This window comes from Drosophila serrata, unplaced genomic scaffold (genome assembly GCF_035046125.1).
Source record: "Drosophila serrata isolate PLE 108 unplaced genomic scaffold, ASM3504612v1 contig_60, whole genome shotgun sequence".
Taxonomy (NCBI): domain Eukaryota; kingdom Metazoa; phylum Arthropoda; class Insecta; order Diptera; family Drosophilidae; genus Drosophila; species Drosophila serrata.
In genome coordinates, this window is record NW_028256958.1 from 160,422 (window position 1) to 179,853 (window position 19,432).

At 34.8% G+C, this 19,432-nt stretch overlaps 1 protein-coding gene across 7 annotated transcripts in view; it reads left to right on the top strand.

Moving 5' to 3' along the window:
* The window catches only part of Snap25 (Synaptosomal-associated protein 25kDa), a 262,071-nt gene that overhangs the window by 157,807 nt on the left and 84,832 nt on the right, over positions 1-19,432 (top strand). For all 7 annotated transcript variants that reach the window (XR_015272614.1, XR_015272618.1, XR_015272620.1 and 4 more), the window contains one exon: positions 11,252-11,369. Coding sequence is in view for 4 of the 7 variants with exons in the window: in XM_086836953.1 (XP_086693079.1) it covers positions 11,252-11,369 (118 nt within the window). In the remaining 3 variants the exon portion in view is untranslated. The remainder of the gene's footprint in view (positions 1-11,251; positions 11,370-19,432) is intronic.

A 19,432-nucleotide genomic window follows, 5' to 3' on the forward strand; every position in this document is an offset into this window, starting at 1 on the left:
CTTTGCAGTCTGCGCATATGATTAATGGTGTATCGCAAGAATATGCCGAAGAACTAAGACTACAAGTTGCTGTAAAATCCATAATATCGAACTGCACAATTAACGATGTTAAGTCTGTAATGAAATCACAAAATTTTAATACAATGAGTGAAATTACAACTGTATTCGTTTATAGTTGCACAGACGCAATTGGACACCTAAATGCAGTCTTATACGCTACGCAGCAACAAAGTTATAGACCTAATCGAGGGTATAACCGTGGAAACTACCAAGGAAATTACCAGAATAATGGTAATAGATATAATAATAATTACAATAACTTAGCAATAACAGAAATAGAGGACAGTATAGAGGAAACTCCAGAGTAAGGGGCAATCCAAACAGAGGCCATAATAAAAATAATTATGGAAATAACCATAATGTGAGAACTACCCAGAATGTTTTGGAAAACTCCCACCAGCCCTTAGATATACGGCAATAGACAGTAAAAATTTTAATTTAATTAATCTTAGTGTAAATATATTTGTAACATTCACAAATGTAGCAACATGCAAGAAATTAACTTTTTTGATAGATACTGGTGCAGATATATCATTGTTGAAAGACAATTCTGATACTTATAATAGATAGATATTAATAAAAAAAAATAAGTATTCAAGAAAAAAAAAACAAACATTAATTCAATCTAAAGGACTTACATCTTTAAAAAATAGAAACAAATAAATACATAATTCCACACAACTTCCATATTGTTGATTCAAAATTTTCTCTACAGGTGATGGAATTTTAGGAATAGATTGCATTTAACAATATAATTGTCAGCTAGATTTCACACCTTCAAAAGATCTGCTCATAATAAGACCAGACAATCTAAATTATCCAATATATGTTCCCATAAATTACAGCCCTGGTAACAATACGATAGTGTTACCTACACGATCCGAAGTTGTCCGAAAAATTGAGCTAACTTCAAATAAAGATTGCATTTTAATTCCGAACCAGGAAATTCAACTTGGTATATATGCAGCAAACACAGTTGTAACAACTGCAAATGTATGATTGTATATTACTAAATACAACTAGTACCGACCAGATGATTAATATAAATAATTTGAATTATGAATCCATAGCAAATTATGGTATATCTGAAATCAATAATGACACTAGATCGAACGAGTTTATGTAAAAGCTAACAAAAAATGTTCCTAATATCATAAACAATTAAAAGAACTTTGTTACAAATATACAGATATATTCGGACTTGATACCGATGCAATAACAACCAATAATTTTTATAAGCAGAAACTAAGATTAAAAGATAATAAACCGGTTTATATAAAAAATTACAGAAATCCTCATAGTCAAAAAGACGAAATTCAAGCTCAGGTCGATAAATTAATTAAAGATAAAATAGTTGAACCCTCTGTCTCAGAGTATAATAGCCCTCTGTTACTTGTACCAAAGAAATCCATAAATCAAATCAAAATAAAAAGTGGCGATTAGTAATTGACTATCGTCAAAATAATAAAAAATTACTATCAGACAAATTTCCGCTTCCAAGGAACGATGATATCTAAGATCAATTAGGAAGAGCGAAATATTTCTCTTGCCTCGACTTAATGTCAGGATTCCATCAGATTGAGCTAGACGAAAACTCTAGAGATATAACATCTTTTTCAACGAGCAATTGCGTGAAGCGATAAACCATTTGGTTTAAAAATAGCGCCAAATTCATTCCAAAAGAATGATGAATATTGCATTCTCTGGACTTGAACCACCACAAGCATTTCTTTATATGGATTATTTATTTATTTATTTATTTATATAAAGCTAGCAGTTGGTTGTAAACTAAAGGCTAACATAGGATATTGAGCATTGGCTGCTGTGGCCTACCGCTCGATTATATATATACAGATTTTAATATTATACAAAGGACTTAAAGGCTAGATTTTGTGGGTGAGGTTGGCTTTGTGGAGGAAGGAGTGGATTTTCATTGAGTTTTCTGTTGTTGGGTTTGCGAGGAGTTGGGTTGGGTTTTCGTGGGAGAAGGATGAGGTTCTGTATTGGGAAAGTGCAGTGCAGTCGATTAATATGTGTTTTATATCTATCGTGGCATTATTGCATAAAGGGCAAGTGTTTTGTATTGTTCTATTAATATTGTGGGCGTTTGTGATTTGTGTGTGGCCTAGACGTAGTCTATTGATTATTATTTGTTGTTGTCTGCTAAGGTTTGTGGTTTTGAGGGAGTAGTTTGAAGGGGTGTTTAGTGCAATATGTTTGTATCAATGGTTGCATTGGTTTTGCAGATCTTTTTCTATGTGACTGTAGTAGTTTTTGAGGTGTTGTGTGATATCTTTGGAGTTGAAGTTTTTGGTAAGAATGAGTGGGTAATTGTAAGCTTCCTTGGCTGTTCTGTCCGCTCTCTCATTCCCTTTTATGCCTATGTGGCTTGGGATCCAGATAAGTATAATTTTGGGGAAGAGTTTGGTTATTATGTTTCTGATTGGGCTTGGGGAAGTTGGAATGGTTGTTGGAGTTGGTTATGGCTCTTAAGGAAGATAGGGAATCAGAGCATATAGCGAACTTCTCTGAATTTTTCTTGCAGAATTGTACCGCTTTTAGTATGGCTATAGCTTCGCTTGTGAGGACAGAAGAGTAATAGGGTAGGAGTCCGGTTTTAATGGTGTTGTGGTCGTTGGTTATGCTAAAGCTAACAATGTCGTTAGTCTTTGAGCCGTGTAGAGGAATTGATGGTTGGGAAGGGAGTTTTTTATAGAGTGGAAAAGTTGGTGGAAGGTTATAAGGGGTGTGGTGTTTTTATTTAGTGGGATAGGGATGTGTTTGTGGCTTTTATGATTATTTCTGGGTTGTGTTTTTTGGATGGGTAGTTTTTAGCAGGGGAGAGATCGAGGGATAGGGATTTGCAGGAGTCAATTATTGTATCAATTGTGCTGGGGTACCTGTATTTTTTTTTTTTTTTTTGTTGCTTTGAGGAATTTGCCAATTGGGGACTCATGCGAGTGAATCAGTTTAGTTGCTAGTTTGCTAGTGTGGTATTTTTTGTCTGATTAGAATAGGGCTTATTTTTGATTCAGTCAGCAGATTATTTGTTGGTGTTGTTCTGAAGGCACCAAGCGCTGCTCTTATAGCTGGGTTTTGTGAGGATTTGAGTCGGTTAAGGATGGAGGTTGGAGTTTTCCCGTAGATGGGTAGGCAGTAGTCTATTTTGGAGATGAGGAAGGAGTTTGTGATTTGGATGAGGGTGGCGGTGTTGCAATTGTATTTTTTTAAGTAGAGGTGTTTATGGAGTCGGTGGTAGGGATGTTAATTGAGCCAGTGACTATTTTTGCTGTGCAGTTTCTTTTGCGGCATATATGTAGGACTTGACATTTCTCTAGAGAGAGGGAGGATCCAGAGGATGAGCACTATTCTCGGATATGTTGGAATAGGGTTGTAAGATTGATTTGGAGGTTTTTGTTCCGATTGTGTTGGATAATAAGATGGAAGTCGTCGGCGTAGGCAGTGAACTTGACTTGTTTTGAAAGGGAGATAATGTCGGACTATTAGGAAGAGGATGACTGAGATAGGGGAACCTTGTGGGATACCATTATCGAGGGGGAAGCTATGGGAGAGGGATTTGCCGTTTTTTATTATTATTTTCCGGTTGGACATGAAGTTGTGGACGTATCTTATAATGCGGGGGCCTAGTTGTCATTCCTCCAACTGGCGGATGTTGCCTATTTCGGTTGGATCTACAGAAGTTGTTTGAGTGGAGGGGTTGTGAATGCTATGTATGTGTTTGGAAGGGTACATTCCACAGAGCCGTTAAATGTTCGCCCACATTTTTGTTGGGTCGGAGTTTGGGTGGATTGCAGATGTGAATTTTAAGATGGAGGATTTTTTGGCTTCCCTAATGGATTTTCTGAAGATGGCATTAGCTTTTTTGTATTCGATTATGTTTTCAGTGCTGATGTTGTTTTTTAAAGTTCGCCATTTGAGGTTTCTATTTTTTTTCTAGTAGATCTAGAGTTTTGTTCCACCAGGGAACAGTGTGTGGGAGGGAGTAGGTGGTGTTCTGGGGTATGGATAGGTGGGCAGATTGGATTAGGATTTTTTTAAGAGTAGCTGCTTCTTTGTTTGTGTTACTATTGGGTTGATTATGAGAGGTCCCAATTGGCATTTTTAAGATTGAAGGAGGTCTTGGATGTGAGGTTCGGGGATGAATGTGTAGGGAACATTGAGATTAGAATAGGACCTTTCAATAGATCTCTGGGGCGATATTGGCTGTGGCGAGAGAAAGGTCAATGTGCGTAAATGTGTTGTGTGTCGAATAGTGGGTTGGAGATTTGTCATTTAGTAATGTGTAGTCGGATCTGTCAAGGAATTTAGCTTTTGTGTTGCCTCTGGAGTTGGATCTAGGGGAGCCCCAATAAGGATGCCAGCTGTTAAAATCCCCCTGGGGGAAATGTATGCGCATATGAGATCTATTTTTCTTTTTGAATTAATTGTGACGCAAGTGACTTCAAAGTCTGGGCTGAGGAGCGAAATCCGAAATGCAGTTATGCACCAATAGTGCTGCTCCTCCGAAAGCGTTGGTGCTGTCACTGCAGTATAGGGAGAAGTTTATGGGGATTGGTAGGGAAGATGCATTGGTGAGGTGGGTTTCTTGGAGTGCTATGATTTGGGGGTGGTGATGCTTAATGAGGATTTGTAATTCTGAGTAGTTGTTTCTGTAGCCTTTGATATTCCATTGTATAATATTTAACATGATTAAAATGTGTCCATTTCCCCTGAGTCGCTAGATGCGTCAGAGTTATTTTTGGTGTTTGACTTAGGTTTTTTAGCATCTTTTTTCATGGAAGCAAGTAATCTTTTAGGTGTGTTTAGGGGTAGGATTTTTATGGATTTGTTTGAGGATTTAGTGGTTGTGGAGGGTGTAATCTTATTGTTTAAGTTGTTACTGGAGCTGGGGTAGATGTTGGCGTATGATATAGGTGGTGATCTGGTTATTTCGTGGTTGTTGGGTCCGGGTCCTTTGAGTTGTTGAGGTCCATCTGTGTTCCGGCTTTGCTGGGAATTTTATTTCTTGATGACAGATGAGTAGGAGTGCGGTGTGTTATCTGAGGTGCGGGCCTTGAGAATTGCGTGGACTGTTTTGTTGTCGCATTTGTGTGTCGTTTTTATGGCTTGAAGCTCTTGTTGCGTGAGGAATACTGGGCATTTTCTGCTAGAGGAGTTGTGTGGGCTTGTTTGTTGTTGCTCTTCGTTACAATTGATGCATTTCTGGGGTCTTGTGCATTTTTCGTTTGTAGATGGGTCTAGGTGTTGTAGTGATTCGCAGTTGTAACAAATTTTGTTGTTATTGCAGAATTTGTTAAGGTGGCCGTTATATGTTATAGCAATTGTTACATCTTAGCGGCAAAGGGATATAGGTCCTGACCGCTGTTCTCTGGTAGCCAATCATGATGTAGTCGGGAAGGTTGTGTGTGTTAAAGGTGATAATAATGAGTCCAGTCTCTTTAAGAGAGCCGTTGTCTCGCTTTAATATCTTTCGTACGTCAGTTACTTGTTGTGCCGCTAGTTCTTGTATTATGATGTTCTTTTCAATTCCTCTTAAGTCGTTGGAATATATTACACCTTTGGTGCAGTTAAGAGAGCTGTGTAGTGTAACTGTGACGTTTATGGTAGGAGCGAGGGTCAGATCTGGAGACAATAAGATATTTAGGTCCTGGGGATTTCAGGAGCTGTCCAGTTGTTACAGCATTTGCTGGGTCGGGGTCGGGGGGGTCCCCCATCCCTACGACTCTGACTTGTACCGTTGGAAGTTTTTTCAGTTCTCTTGCACTTGTACTTATACTTGCACTTGCACTTGTACTTGCACTTGCGGTTGTTGGTAGTTTTTGTTGGTTTCTACTTGTATTTATTATTTTATTTTTTTCTGTTTAGAGTTTGGAGAAGTAGACGTCTGCTCTTGACAGTAGAGGCAAAGCCAATGAATTAAGTATTATAACTTTTTCAGTTTTAAACAGATTTTCATCAAATTAGTTATTTAATACAATTAAAAATTATAACTTCTTTAGTTTTCAACAGATTTTCATCAAATTTGAGATGTAGCCATTCTGTTTTAATCTTCAATTTTTTTTTTATTTTGTGGAAATCTGACGTTTGTATCATATAGCTGCCATAGGAACGATCGAGAAATTAAAACAATTAAAGCTTTTTTATAATTTTTGCAGTTTTCAACAGATTTTCATCAAATTTGAGATAAAGCCATTCTATCTTATTCTAAATCTTTTTTAATTTTATGGAAATCTGTCGACTGTATCATATAGCTGCCATAGGAACGATCGAGAAATTAATACAATTAAAGCTTTTTTATAACTTTTGCAGTTTTCAACCAATTTTCATCAATGTATTTAATTAATACATTTAAAAATTATAACTTCTTTAGTTTTTACCAGATTTTCATCATATTTGAGATATAGCCATTCCGTCTTAATCTACACATTTTTTTCTTTTTAATTTTATGGAAATCTGACGTATGTATCATATAGCTGCCATAGGAACGATCGAGAAATTAATACAATTAAATATTATAACTTTTGCAGTTTTCAACAGATTTTCATCAAATTTGAGATATAGCCATTCTATCTTATTCTACATTTTTTTTTAATTTTATGGAAATCTCACGTCTGTATCATATAGCTGCCATAGGAACGATTGAGAAATTAATACAATTAAATATTATAACTTTTTCAGTTTTCAACCAATTTTCATTAATGTATTTAATTAATACATTTAAAAATTATATCTTCTTTTGTTTTTACCACATTTTCATCAAATTTGAGATGTAGCCATTCTGTTTTAATCTTCAATTTTTTTTTATTTTGTGGAAATCTGACGTTTGTATCATATAGCTGCCATAGGAACGATCGAGAAATTAAAACAATTAAAGCTTTTTTATAACTTTTGCAGTTTTCAACAGATTTTCATCAAATTTGAGATAAAGCCATTCTATCTTATTCTAAATCTTTTTTAATTTTATGGAAATCTGTCGACTGTATCATATAGCTGCCATGGGAACGATAGAGAAATTAATACAATTAAAGCTTTTTATAACTTTTGCAGTTTTCAACCAATTTTCATCAATGTATTTAATTAATACATTTAAAAATTATAACTTCTTTAGTTTTTACCAGATTTTCATCATATTTGAGATATAGCCATTCCGTCTTAATCTACATATTTTTTTCTTTTTAATTTTATGGAAATCTGACGTATGTATCATATAGCTGCCATAGGAACGATCGAGATATTAATACAATTAAATATTATAACTTTTTCAGTTTTCAACCAATTTTCAACAATGTATTTAATTAATACATTTAAAAATTATATCTTCTTTTGTTTTTACCACATTTTCATCAAATTTGAGATGTAGCCATTCTGTTTTAATCTTCAATTTTTTTTTTATTTTGTGGAAATCTGACGTTTGTATCATATAGCTGCCATAGGAACGATCGAGAAATTAAAACAATTAAAGCTTTTTTATAACTTTTGCAGTTTTCAACAGATTTTCATCAAATTTGAGATAAAGCCATTCTATCTTATTCTAAATCTTTTTTAATTTTATGGAAATCTGTCGACTGTATCATATAGCTGCCATAGGAACGATCGAGAAATTAATACAATTAAAGCTTTTTTATAACTTTTGCAGTTTTCAACCAATTTTCATCAATGTATTTAATTAATACATTTAAAAATTATAACTTCTTTAGTTTTTACCAGATTTTCATCATATTTGAGATATAGCCATTCCGTCTTAATCTACATATTTTTTTCTTTTTAATTTTATGGAAATCTGACGTATGTACTATATAGCTGCCATAGGAACGATCGAGATATTAATACAATTAAATATTATAAATTTTTCAGTTTTCAACCAATTTTCATCAATGTATTTAATTAATACATTTAAAAATTATATCTTCTTTTGTTTTTACCACATTTTCATCAAATTTGAGATGTAGCCATTCTGTTTTAATCTTCAATTTTTTTTTTATTTTGTGGAAATCTGACGTTTGTATCATATAGCTGCCATAGGAACGATCGAGAAATTAAAACAATTAAAGCTTTTTTATAACTTTTGCAGTTTTCAACAGATTTTCATCAAATTTGAGATAAAGCCATTCTATCTTATTCTAAATCTTTTTTAATTTTATGGAAATCTGTCGACTGTATCATATAGCTGCCATAGGAACGATCGAGAAATTAATACAATTAAAGCTTTTTTATAACTTTTGCAGTTTTCAACCAATTTTCATCAATATATTTAATTAATACATTTAAAAATTATAACTTCTTTAGTTTTTACCAGATTTTCATCATATTTGAGATATAGCCATTCCGTCTTAATCTACATATTTTTTTCTTTTTAATTTTATGGAAATCTGACGAATGTATTATATAGCTGCCATAGGAACGATCGAGAAATTAATACAAAAATATTAAAGTTTTTAGTTTTCAACAATTTTGCAATGTTTAATTTCATACAGATATTTCATCAAATTTGAGATAAAGCCATTCTATCTGTATTCTAAATTTTTTTTTAATTTTATGGAAATCTGACGACTGTATCATATAGCTGCCATAGGAACAATCGAGAAATTAATACAATTAAAGCTTTTTATAACTTTTGCAGTTTTCAACAATTTTCATCAATTATTTAATTAATACATTAAAAATTATACTTCTTTAGTTTTACCAGATTTCATCAATTTGAGATATAGTCATTATGTCTTAATCTACAATTTTTTTCTTTTAATTTTATGGAAATCTGACGTATGTATCATATAGCTGCCATAGGAACGATCGAGAAATTAATACAATTAAATATTATAAATTTTTCAGTTTTCAACCAATTTTCATCAATGTATTTAATTAATACATTTAAAAATTATATCTTCTTTTGTTTTTACCACATTTTCATCAAATTTGAGATGTAGCCATTCTGTTTTAATCTTCAATTTTTTTTTTATTTTGTGGAAATCTGACGTTTGTATCATATAGCTGCCATAGGAACGATCGAGAAATTAAAACAATTAAAGCTTTTTTATAATTTTTGCAGTTTTCAACAGATTTTCATCAAATTTGAGATAAAGCCATTCTATCTTATTCTAAATCTTTTTTAATTTTATGGAAATCTGTCGACTGTATCATATAGCTGCCATAGGAACGATCGAGAAATTAATACAATTAAAGCTTTTTTATAACTTTTGCAGTTTTCAACCAATTTTCATCAATGTATTTAATTAATACATTTAAAAATTATAACTTCTTTAGTTTTTACCAGATTTTCATCATATTTGAGATATAGCCATTCCGTCATAATCTACACATTTTTTTCTTTTTAATTTTATGGAAATCTGACGTATGTATCATATAGCTGCCATAGGAACGATCGAGAAATTAATACAATTAAATATTATAACTTTTTCAGTTTTCAACCAATTTTCATCAATGTATTTAATTAATACATTTAAAAATTATATCTTCTTTTGTTTTTACCACATTTTCATCAAATTTGAGATGTAGCCATTCTGTTTTAATCTTCAATTTTTTTTTTTATTTTGTGGAAATCTGACGTTTGTATCATATAGCTGCCATAGGAACGATCGAGAAATTAAAACAATTAAAGCTTTTTTATAACTTTTGCAGTTTTCAACAGATTTTCATCAAATTTGAGATAAAGCCATTCTATCTTATTCTAAATCTTTTTTAATTTTATGGAAATCTGTCGACTGTATCATATAGCTGCCATAGGAACGATCGAGAAATTAATACAATTAAAGCTTTTTTATAACTTTTGCAGTTTTCAACCAATTTTCATCAATATATTTAATTAATACATTTAAAAATTATAACTTCTTTAGTTTTTACCAGATTTTCATCATATTTGAGATATAGCCATTCCGTCTTAATCTACACATTTTTTTCTTTTTAATTTTATGGAAATCTGACGACTGTATTATATAGCTGCCATAGGAACGTTCAAGAAATTAATAAAAATTAAAGCTTATAACTTTTGCAGATTTCATCAGATTTTCATCAAATCTAAGATATAGCCATTCTATTGTATTCTACATTTTTTTTTTTAATTTTTTGGAAATCTGACGACTGTATCATATAGCTGCCATAGGAACAATCGAGAAATTAATACAATTAAATATTATAACTTTTTCAGTTTTTAACAGATTTTCATCAAATTATTTATTTAATACAATTAAAAATTATTACTTTTTTAGTTTTAATCAGATTTGCATCAAATTTGAGATATAACCATTATGCCTTAATCTACAATTTCTTTTCTTTTGAATTTTTTGGAAACCTGACTGTATCATATAGCTGCCATAGGAACGTTCGAGAAATTAATACACTTAAAGTTTATAACTTTTGCAGTTTTCAACAGATTTTCATCAAAGCAATTCTATCTTATTCAACTTTTTTCTAATTTGATGGATATCTGTCCTCTGTATCATTTAGCTGCCATAGGAACGATAGAGAAATTAATACAATTAAAGCTTTTTTATAACTTTTGCAGTTTTCAACCAATTGCCATAGGAAGGATCGAGAAATTAATACAATAAAAGTTCATAACTTTTTCAGTTTTCACTAGATTTGCATCAAACTTGATATATAGTCTTAATCTACAATTTTTTTTAATTTTATGGAAATCTGACCTCTGTATCATATAGTTGCCATAGGAACGACAAAGAAATTAAAACAACTAAAAATTATAGCTTTGTCAGTTTTCAAAAGATTTTCATCAAAGTTGATATACAGGCCTTTTATATTATTCAGGAATTTAAATTTTGATTTTATAAACATCGGATGACTATTTCATAAAGCTCCCGTACAAATGATCGTTAGATGTTGAGGAAAATGCAAAACTGTGAATGTAAAACTGTATGTATAAATTTAATAAGTAGAGGTGAATAAAATGAAGGCAGGTGTTACTTTATTGCTTTTTAATATATATAATTTATATTTTATTATTTCATAGTGATCGAAGTTCTATCTGCAAGGGTAGATGTTTCTATTATATATACATACATATAGATATGTCAAAAAATATTACTGTCTGACACACTTGATTTTACTGCACGAACGTTTTCGTGAAGTATTACTATAAATTACATAATGTGTTCATATATATATTATGTTGTTTAACAAACTCAAACTCTTCTTTTAGAGCAATTGGACCGTATCGAGGAAGGCATGGATCAAATTAACGCAGACATGAGAGAAGCTGAAAAAAATTTAAGCGGAATGGAGAAGTGTTGCGGCATTTGCGTATTACCTTGCAATAAGTTTGTATATCAGTCGTACCATATATAACGTATTTTGTTTTAATAACTTAAAAAGTAATTCAAAAAAGGCACTAAAGTGGCTTCGGGAAAAATATTTTTTTTGTATTTGTCGTTTCTATTTGTTCAGAGTACACTGAGATCAGTAGAACTTAAATGCTTTATTTCTCTCATTTTTCGCATACAAATAATTTTATTTTTATACCCTGCCAGGGTATTATAATTTCAGCCAGAAGTTTGCAACGCTGTGAAAAAGTCAACTCTTTCCATATAAAGTATATATATTCTGGATCAGCATCAACAGATGAGTCGATCTAGAAGGAACGATCGAGAAATTAATACACTTAAAAATACTAACGTTTTAAGTTTTCAACAGATTTTCATAAAATCTGAGATATAGTTATTTTATATTATTCCACAATATTGTGAAAAATTTTATGAAAATCGGACTACTATATAATAAAGCGGGTATAGGAATGATCGAGAAATTAATGCAATTAAAAATTATTACTCAATACATACTCAATAGATTTTCATCAAATTTGAGATACATGTATCCCTATTTTATTATTCTAGAATTTTTATGTTAGTTTTATGAAAATCGGACGACTATATCATATAGCTGCCATAAAAACGATCGTTAGGTATAGAGGAAAATGCAAGACTGAATGTAAAGCTGTAAATATAATATGTATAAGTGCATGAAATGAAAGCAGGCCATGCTTCATAGTTTTTTTTTTACATAAATATACAAAGGTAGTCAAAGTATTTACACTTCGACTATTTTCATAGCCAAATTTATTTTAGTTCTTATTCTTGTTGTTGTTGACCGTTTCCCTAAAATTTTCTTTATTGCGTAGATTGATCTATCTAAGTAAAAGAATAGATGCACCTACAGTGTAATATTTACACATAATTTGTTTTCATCTTAATTTTAATGCTATTAAAATTAAATCATTATTTTTTTTGAGACAATCTCATAAGTTACTTTATTAATAGTTACAAAAATTTGCTTTGGTATTGATGAAGGCTTTCAATTGGTTGGAATTAAGTTTATTAAGCTATATGCAAAATAAATAGACATATTTTGTCCTATGAGCCGTTATCTTTTGTTTTCGTTTTCTGGTTGTTTCTAAATAAATTAATTTATGCAATTAAAAAATTTTATGGAAATCGGTTAACAAAAACAAGAATAATAACAAAAATAAGTTTGGCGGTGAAAATAATTGTGAATTTGTGTAAATACTTTTGACTACCCCTGTATATAATTTAAATTGTATTAATTCCTTACTGTTCGAAGTTCTATCTGCAAGGGTATATAAACTACGCGTGCCGAATTATGCTTCCTTTCTTCTTTAATTTGTACTTAGGTTAAGTTAAGTTGAATCTGATGACCCTTGTAGAGCCACTTGCCCCTTAGTTGCCTAAATGTTTTGTATATGAACCTGGATATAGCTTACGGTGTTTTGAATCTTTTGAGGGTATTAAGTTTATTTGGTGAAAACAATCATTTCGCCTGGCGTCCTCTTGGAATTAAATTCTACTGGAGAGCCGATGTATCTTATTCTTGACTGCGTAACGGGCACTTACAGGTTTCACTTTAAGGTTTCTGTTGCCTGGGATTCATCGCTTTTTCTGCAATTGTCGGTGATGCCTAGCCTGACTGCATTCGTCGTAGCCAGGCAGTGACCTGTGAAAATTTCCACTGTAGCCTTGTGTAGTTGTGGAATTCCTCCTGCTTTTGGCTTCTTCGTCTGCCTGTGAGTGTCTCTGTAAAAACAAGTTGATCGCCTCTGCGGAAGCTATTTTACTCTCCTGATGGCGAAGACATTATCCTGGAATGTGCTGCATTGCCTTGTCAGCTAATACCATATCCGTATCTCAGGACCTGTTCGGTACGGTGAATGTAGTTGTTTTGACATCCTCAGAAGGTTTGGGTATTATGTTGTCATGTCTCATATGCTCATGTCTCGACCAATTGAACTGTGCCCGAATCCTTGTAGCGACATATTGCCTAATAATACTAGTCGAGTGCATTTATGATATGCAGAGAATTGCCTGCTAAGTTCTCCCATATGTTTAATATATGTTTTTTTTTTACATGGATTGCCACCACACTAACATGTCCTACAGCAGAGTCGAACGCACCATCGATATGTAGACCAAGTGTATTAGTGTGGCCTTTATCACCATTTCCACTACATTGTTTTTCCATGCCAACTTACTGTCAAGTACAATGCTAGGTTTGTGAATTGAATCAGCCTGGTTGTGGCCACTTTTGAAGTGCTTCATGGAGGTATTTTCATTAAAACCAAGGTTTGAATGAATGCTTTGAATTAAAGAAAAATGCTGAAGACATAAGTTAAAGATTATTAGTTATTTTTTTAATTAAGGTTGGTTACAGTGGTGAGGCCCGATACTAGGGCCTCGAATTAGAGATAAGCTCCTTTTCGATCCACTTCCTCAGTGTGTTGTTGGTGATCAGTATCAGTAGAAACCTAGGATTGCCGAAACTTTCAGCTTTTCTATACCTCCCAGTGACTCCATCTGGTAGGCACCAAAGTGGCGAAGTCTGATGTGATTTAGTGTTGGGCAGAAGCAGAGCAGATGTTTCGATGTCTCTTGCTCTGTAGGTTGCTTACAGCTTCTACAGATTGGGTTGTATGGCAGTCCCAACTTCATTGCGTGCGAACCGATCGCCCAATGTCCCGTGGTGACTGCCGTGATCCTGCTAATATCCCGCTTGCTGTTGGATAGCAGTTCACTGGTTCGTTTTTTGTCGTACTTCGGCCAACATTCCCTTGACCTTCTGTGATCGTTCTTACTTAGCCATTCTTTGTTAGCTATCTGCTTGAAGTTGTCATGGATCCTTGTCTGGATTGCGTTTAGGGAGATCGGTAATTCGAAGTCTGTACTTAGCTCTGCCGAGCCTGCACGGGCTAGTTCTTGCATTCTGCCACAAGTCGTGAGTTTGTTTTCATGGCAACTACGGATTTTATAGCCGCTTGGCTATCTGAGTAGATTCGAACTCTGTTGCCCCTGAGGTCCTGCCTTAAGGAAAGTTCGACTGCTTCCCTTAAGACCGTCGCTGAGTTAGAGAGATTGAAAGCCTTTTCAATTCCCCAATTTTCAGCGAAATCCCAGCCCCTACGCCGCAGCTCATTTTTGAGCCATCGGTGTAGAGGGACACCTCGTTCTCCACTACTACTTTGCCCCTACTCCAGTCTTCCCTTGATGGGTATGAGGTCGAGAATGCGTTCCCGAATTTCATCTCCGCGATCATGTAGTCGGTCTTAACGTCTGTATTTATGTCGCTGCTCCCAAGAATCTTGCCGTGCCCGGCGCCGTATTCTCTCCAGCAATTGCTTGCCTTCAGTCTTACTGCGCCCTTCACGAACAGTTCTATCGGCATTATATCCAGGATAGCGTTGAGAGCAGCCGCGGGGCATGAGCGCATTGCACCCACTGCCCTCGCACTCGCTGCCTGTTGTATCCGTGTCAGCTTCGTTTTGTTGTAAGCCCTAGTTAGTGCCGGCCACCATGCTAGGGTTACGTATGTTAGTAATGGCCGTACCACTGCTGTGTAGAGCTATTTAATTATCTTTGGGTGCACTCCCCATTTGTTCTCAAACATTTTCCTGCAGGAGTAAAATGCAATGCTTGCTTTCCTCACTCTTTCTGCAATGTTTTCTTTCCATGAGAACTTTTTATCCAGAATTATTCCTAGATACTTTGCTCGCTCTGCTTGTTTAAGTTCCATGCCGTTTATACTGGGCATGTTGAAAGGTGGTATCTTAGTTCTACGTATGAAGAGCATAAGTTCTGTCTTGGTGGGATTGATACCTAATCCGCAGGTTTATGCCCATTTATTTAATCGACCTAGCGCACCCGTCATTATTTCGCTAATAACGTCATGGTATGGTCCCGATACTAGCAGTACTACGTCGTCTGCGTATGAAATTGCCTTAACTCCACCCGTATTGAGATCTGTCAATATGGCGTTCATATTTGTGAGCCAGAAGCCCAGGGAGCCCAGGATAGAGTCGGGGTTTATGTTATTGAATGCGCCTTCGATGTCTAGGAAGGCGGCCATCGTGTATTGCTTGTGTTGTAATGTCTTCTCAACATGATGTACAACTACGTGTAGTGCTGTTTCTGTCGACTTTCCTTTGCGGTACGCATGTTGCGCATCCGAGAGTTAATGTCCCTCTAGAGACTCCCGGATGTGGACGTCCAGGAGTCTCTCTAGTGTCTTCAGGGCGAAGGAGGTAAGACTTATCGGTCTGTAATCCTTTGCTAGGATGTGCCCCCTTCTGCCCGGCTTCGGTATAAATATGACTTTTGCCTCCCTCCACAGGAGTGGGATGTGCGTCAGTCTTAAACAAGCTTCGTAAATGGCTTTTAGCCATTTGCAAATGCTATCCTTGGCTGATTGTAGCATTGCCGGTATTAAGCTGTCTGGGCCCGGGCATTTATACATATCGAAAGAATCTATTGTCCACTGAATTCGCTCAATGATAATGATGTCTTTCGTAGGCGTGTCCATTTGAGCGTTCGTTCCCCCCTCGGGTTCCGAGCTCACTCTAAGGTTTCCTCAATTGACTCCTCAATCGACTCCTCAATTGTCGCCGTAGCAGAACCGTCTGCTCTGTTGATCAGGGTAGATCTCGCCTCTTGGCGAGATTTTGCTTACTCTCGCCGTGTCCTTTATGCCTTCTAATAACTCGCAGTAGTTTTTTCCAGAAGTCTTTCGTGGCCTTTTATACTGCCTTTTTGTAAGTTTTTTGTTCTTTTTTGTATGTTTCCCAATCCCGGGTTACATAGCTGTTTTTTAAGGACTTTTTCTCGCTCTTTCTGAGCTCTCTTAGTTCCCTTTTCCACCTCGGGTATTGCTTCTTCGAGAATAATAGGTTACAAGTCTCTTTGAAGGCGTTGTTCAGGATATTCGTTAGGTCCTTCACCTCCTTGTCGAGTGCCTTTGAAGTGGATATAGTCTTGATCCTCCTGCCGTTTACTTTAGAGTGAACAATTTCGCTGAATTTTTTTCAATCCGTCTTACGGGGGTTCCTTCTTGGCACCTGTTTCTTAACTGGTGTCGTTAGTTTAAAGAAAATATACCTATGGTCTGAGAAGGAGTCGTCGTTCTGTCGATGCCTTCCAGTTCTCGACTCTGTAATTATTGTGTTCTATTTCCAAGGTGAGATCTAACACCTCTTCCCAACCTTGAAAATTTTCCGTGCTTGGAAAGATGAAAATTTTCGGCGCATTACCCTTATTACATACCGTAAGGTTTCTACAAATGATACTATCAAAGAGTGACTCACCTCTTTCGTTTGTCTCTGAACTTTGATCACACCCGAGCACCAGGGTCGTCTTCATCACTTCCGCCCATTGCAGCTGCTTGAGTACCGTCTCAGGCGGGGCCGGCTCGCCTTGGGTCATGTATGCCGATGCGATCAATACTCCGCTCCCATGCGCCGCCACGAATCTGGCCACAGCTGGGTCAGGTGTGCTGAGATTGGGACAGAGACAAGCATTAAAATGATTCTTGATTACTATGCAAGCTCTTAACCTACCATTCGAGTTTGTGCACAGTAGTGTGTATCCTTGGATTCTTAGTCCAGCGACTTGCCCGTCCCTGGTCCAAGGCTCCTGTTTCAAACCGATGTCGATATCCCTCTCCCTTATAAGGGAGGCTGAAACGTGCGAGCTGCGCTTCAGATTAATCTGCACGATTTTCGACATCGATGTTGGTGGGGGTGGCGTCAGGAGATTTGTCGTCGATGACCATGTCGTCCAACAGTTGGTTGGTGTCATCGACGTCCTCCAATATCTCGTCCGGCTCGGCCAAGAAGACCTTTATCTTGGCCTTCCTGATGCCGTACCGGACCTTGTGGTCATTGGCCTCCAGCTGAGGCAGGCAGCGCTGGTTTATCAGCAGGAGAAAAGGCTGGCTCACCTTCATCTCCTGCTCCGCTCTGAGGATGGTCCAGTCCTCTGTGTGGACGTCTGGGTTCTGAGCCCTCAGACAAGCAATCACCCTGGCGTGGTCGGTTTGCCCCTTTGGTAACCAGTTGTGAGCTCTGGGTCTTCTTGAGATCTCCCTGGCGTGGACTAGTCTAATCTTAAGGCCAGCCCATGCGTCGCTGATCTTAGCCACACACTCCACCAGGAAGCTTCGGGAGAACCCGTGGTCACACCTGATGATCCGGTGCCCCCTGACCACGTCTCAAACTTGATCAAATGCTGTTGAAAACTGAAGAAGTTCTAATTTTTTGATGTCTCTATCGTTTCTATGGGAGCTATAGGATATAGTAGTCCGATTTTCATAAAATTGTACACACAATTGTAAATTAAAATAAATTTACTAACTCTTAAATTTGATCAAATTTAAATTGTAAAAAGTTAAAATTTTGAATTGTATTAATTTTTCAATCGTTCCTATGGGAGCTATAGGATATAGGATTTTCATACAATTTTACTTAAAATTGTGCATTTATATAAAATGGCTATATCGCAAATTTGAACAAATGCTGTTCAAAACTGAAAAAGTTCTAATTGTTAACTGGATTAATTTTTCGATCGTTCCTATGGGTGGTAGAGGATAAAGTTCGGTTTTCATAAAATTTTACACAAAATTGTTAAGTAATGTAAAATGGCTGTATATCAAATTTGATCAAATTCTGTTGAAAACTGAAAAAGTTATAATTTTTTGATGTCTCTATCTAGGATATATAGAGTCTCTATAGGATATATTAGTCCGATTTTCATAAATTTGTACACACAATTATAAATTAAAATAAATTTACTAAATCTTAAATTTGATCAAATTTAAATTGTAAAAAGTTAAAATTTTTAATTGTATTAATTTTTCAATCGTTCCTGTGGGAGCTATAGGATAAAGTAGTCCGATTTTCATAAAATTTTACATAAAATTGTGAATTTATACAAAATGGCTGTATCTCAAATTTGATCAAATGCTGTTCAAAACTGAAAAAGTTCTAATTGTTAACTGCATTAATTTTTCGATCGATCCTATGGGTGCTAGAGGATAAAGTTCGGTTTTTATAAAATTTTACACAAAATTGTAAAGTAATATAAAATGGCTATATATCAAATTTGATCAAATTCTGTTGAAAACTGAAAAAGTTATAATTTTTTATTTTATTAATTTTTCTATAGTTCCTAAGGGAGGTATAGGACCACCAAAATGTGAATTTATATAAAATGGCTATATCAAATTTGATCAAATGCTGTTGAAAACTGTAAAAGTTCTAATTGTGAATTGCATTAATTTCTCGATCGTCCCTATGGGAGCTATAGGATATCGTTCGGTTTTCATAAAATTTTACACAAAATTGTAGAGTAATATAAAATGGCTATATCCAAAATTTGATCAAATTCTGTTGAAAACTGAAAAAGTTCTAATTTTTAATTGTATTAATTTTTCGATTGTTCCTATGGCAGCTATAGGATAAAGTAGTCCGATTTTCATAAAATTTTACACAAAATTGAAGCAATCTGAATGAAACTTTGTAGTTAGCCTTCTATATACTCTCACTCGTATATATGTCGGAACCGGCCGGATCGGACGACTATATCATATAGCTGCCATAGGAATGATCGCAACATTTTTACAAAAAAAATTTTAACATTTTCAGTTTTCAATAGAATTGGATCAAATTTAAAATAAAGCCATTTTATCAAACTGTTAAATTTTGTGTACAATTTTATGAAAATCGAACTACTATATCATAAAGCTCCCATAGGAACAATAGAGAAATTAATACAATTAAAAATTATAACTATTTCAGTTTTCAACAGATTTTCATCAAATTTGAGCTATGGCCATTTTATATTATTCTTAAATTTTGTGTCAAATTTAATGAAAATCGGACGACTATATCATATAGGTGCCATACAAACGATCGTTTGATGTATAAGAAAAATACATATCTTTGAATATAAAGCTGCAAATATAATATGTATAGGTGAATGAAATGAAAGCAGGTATTACTTCATTGTTTTTAAGCACATATATATATATAATTTATATGGTATGTGTT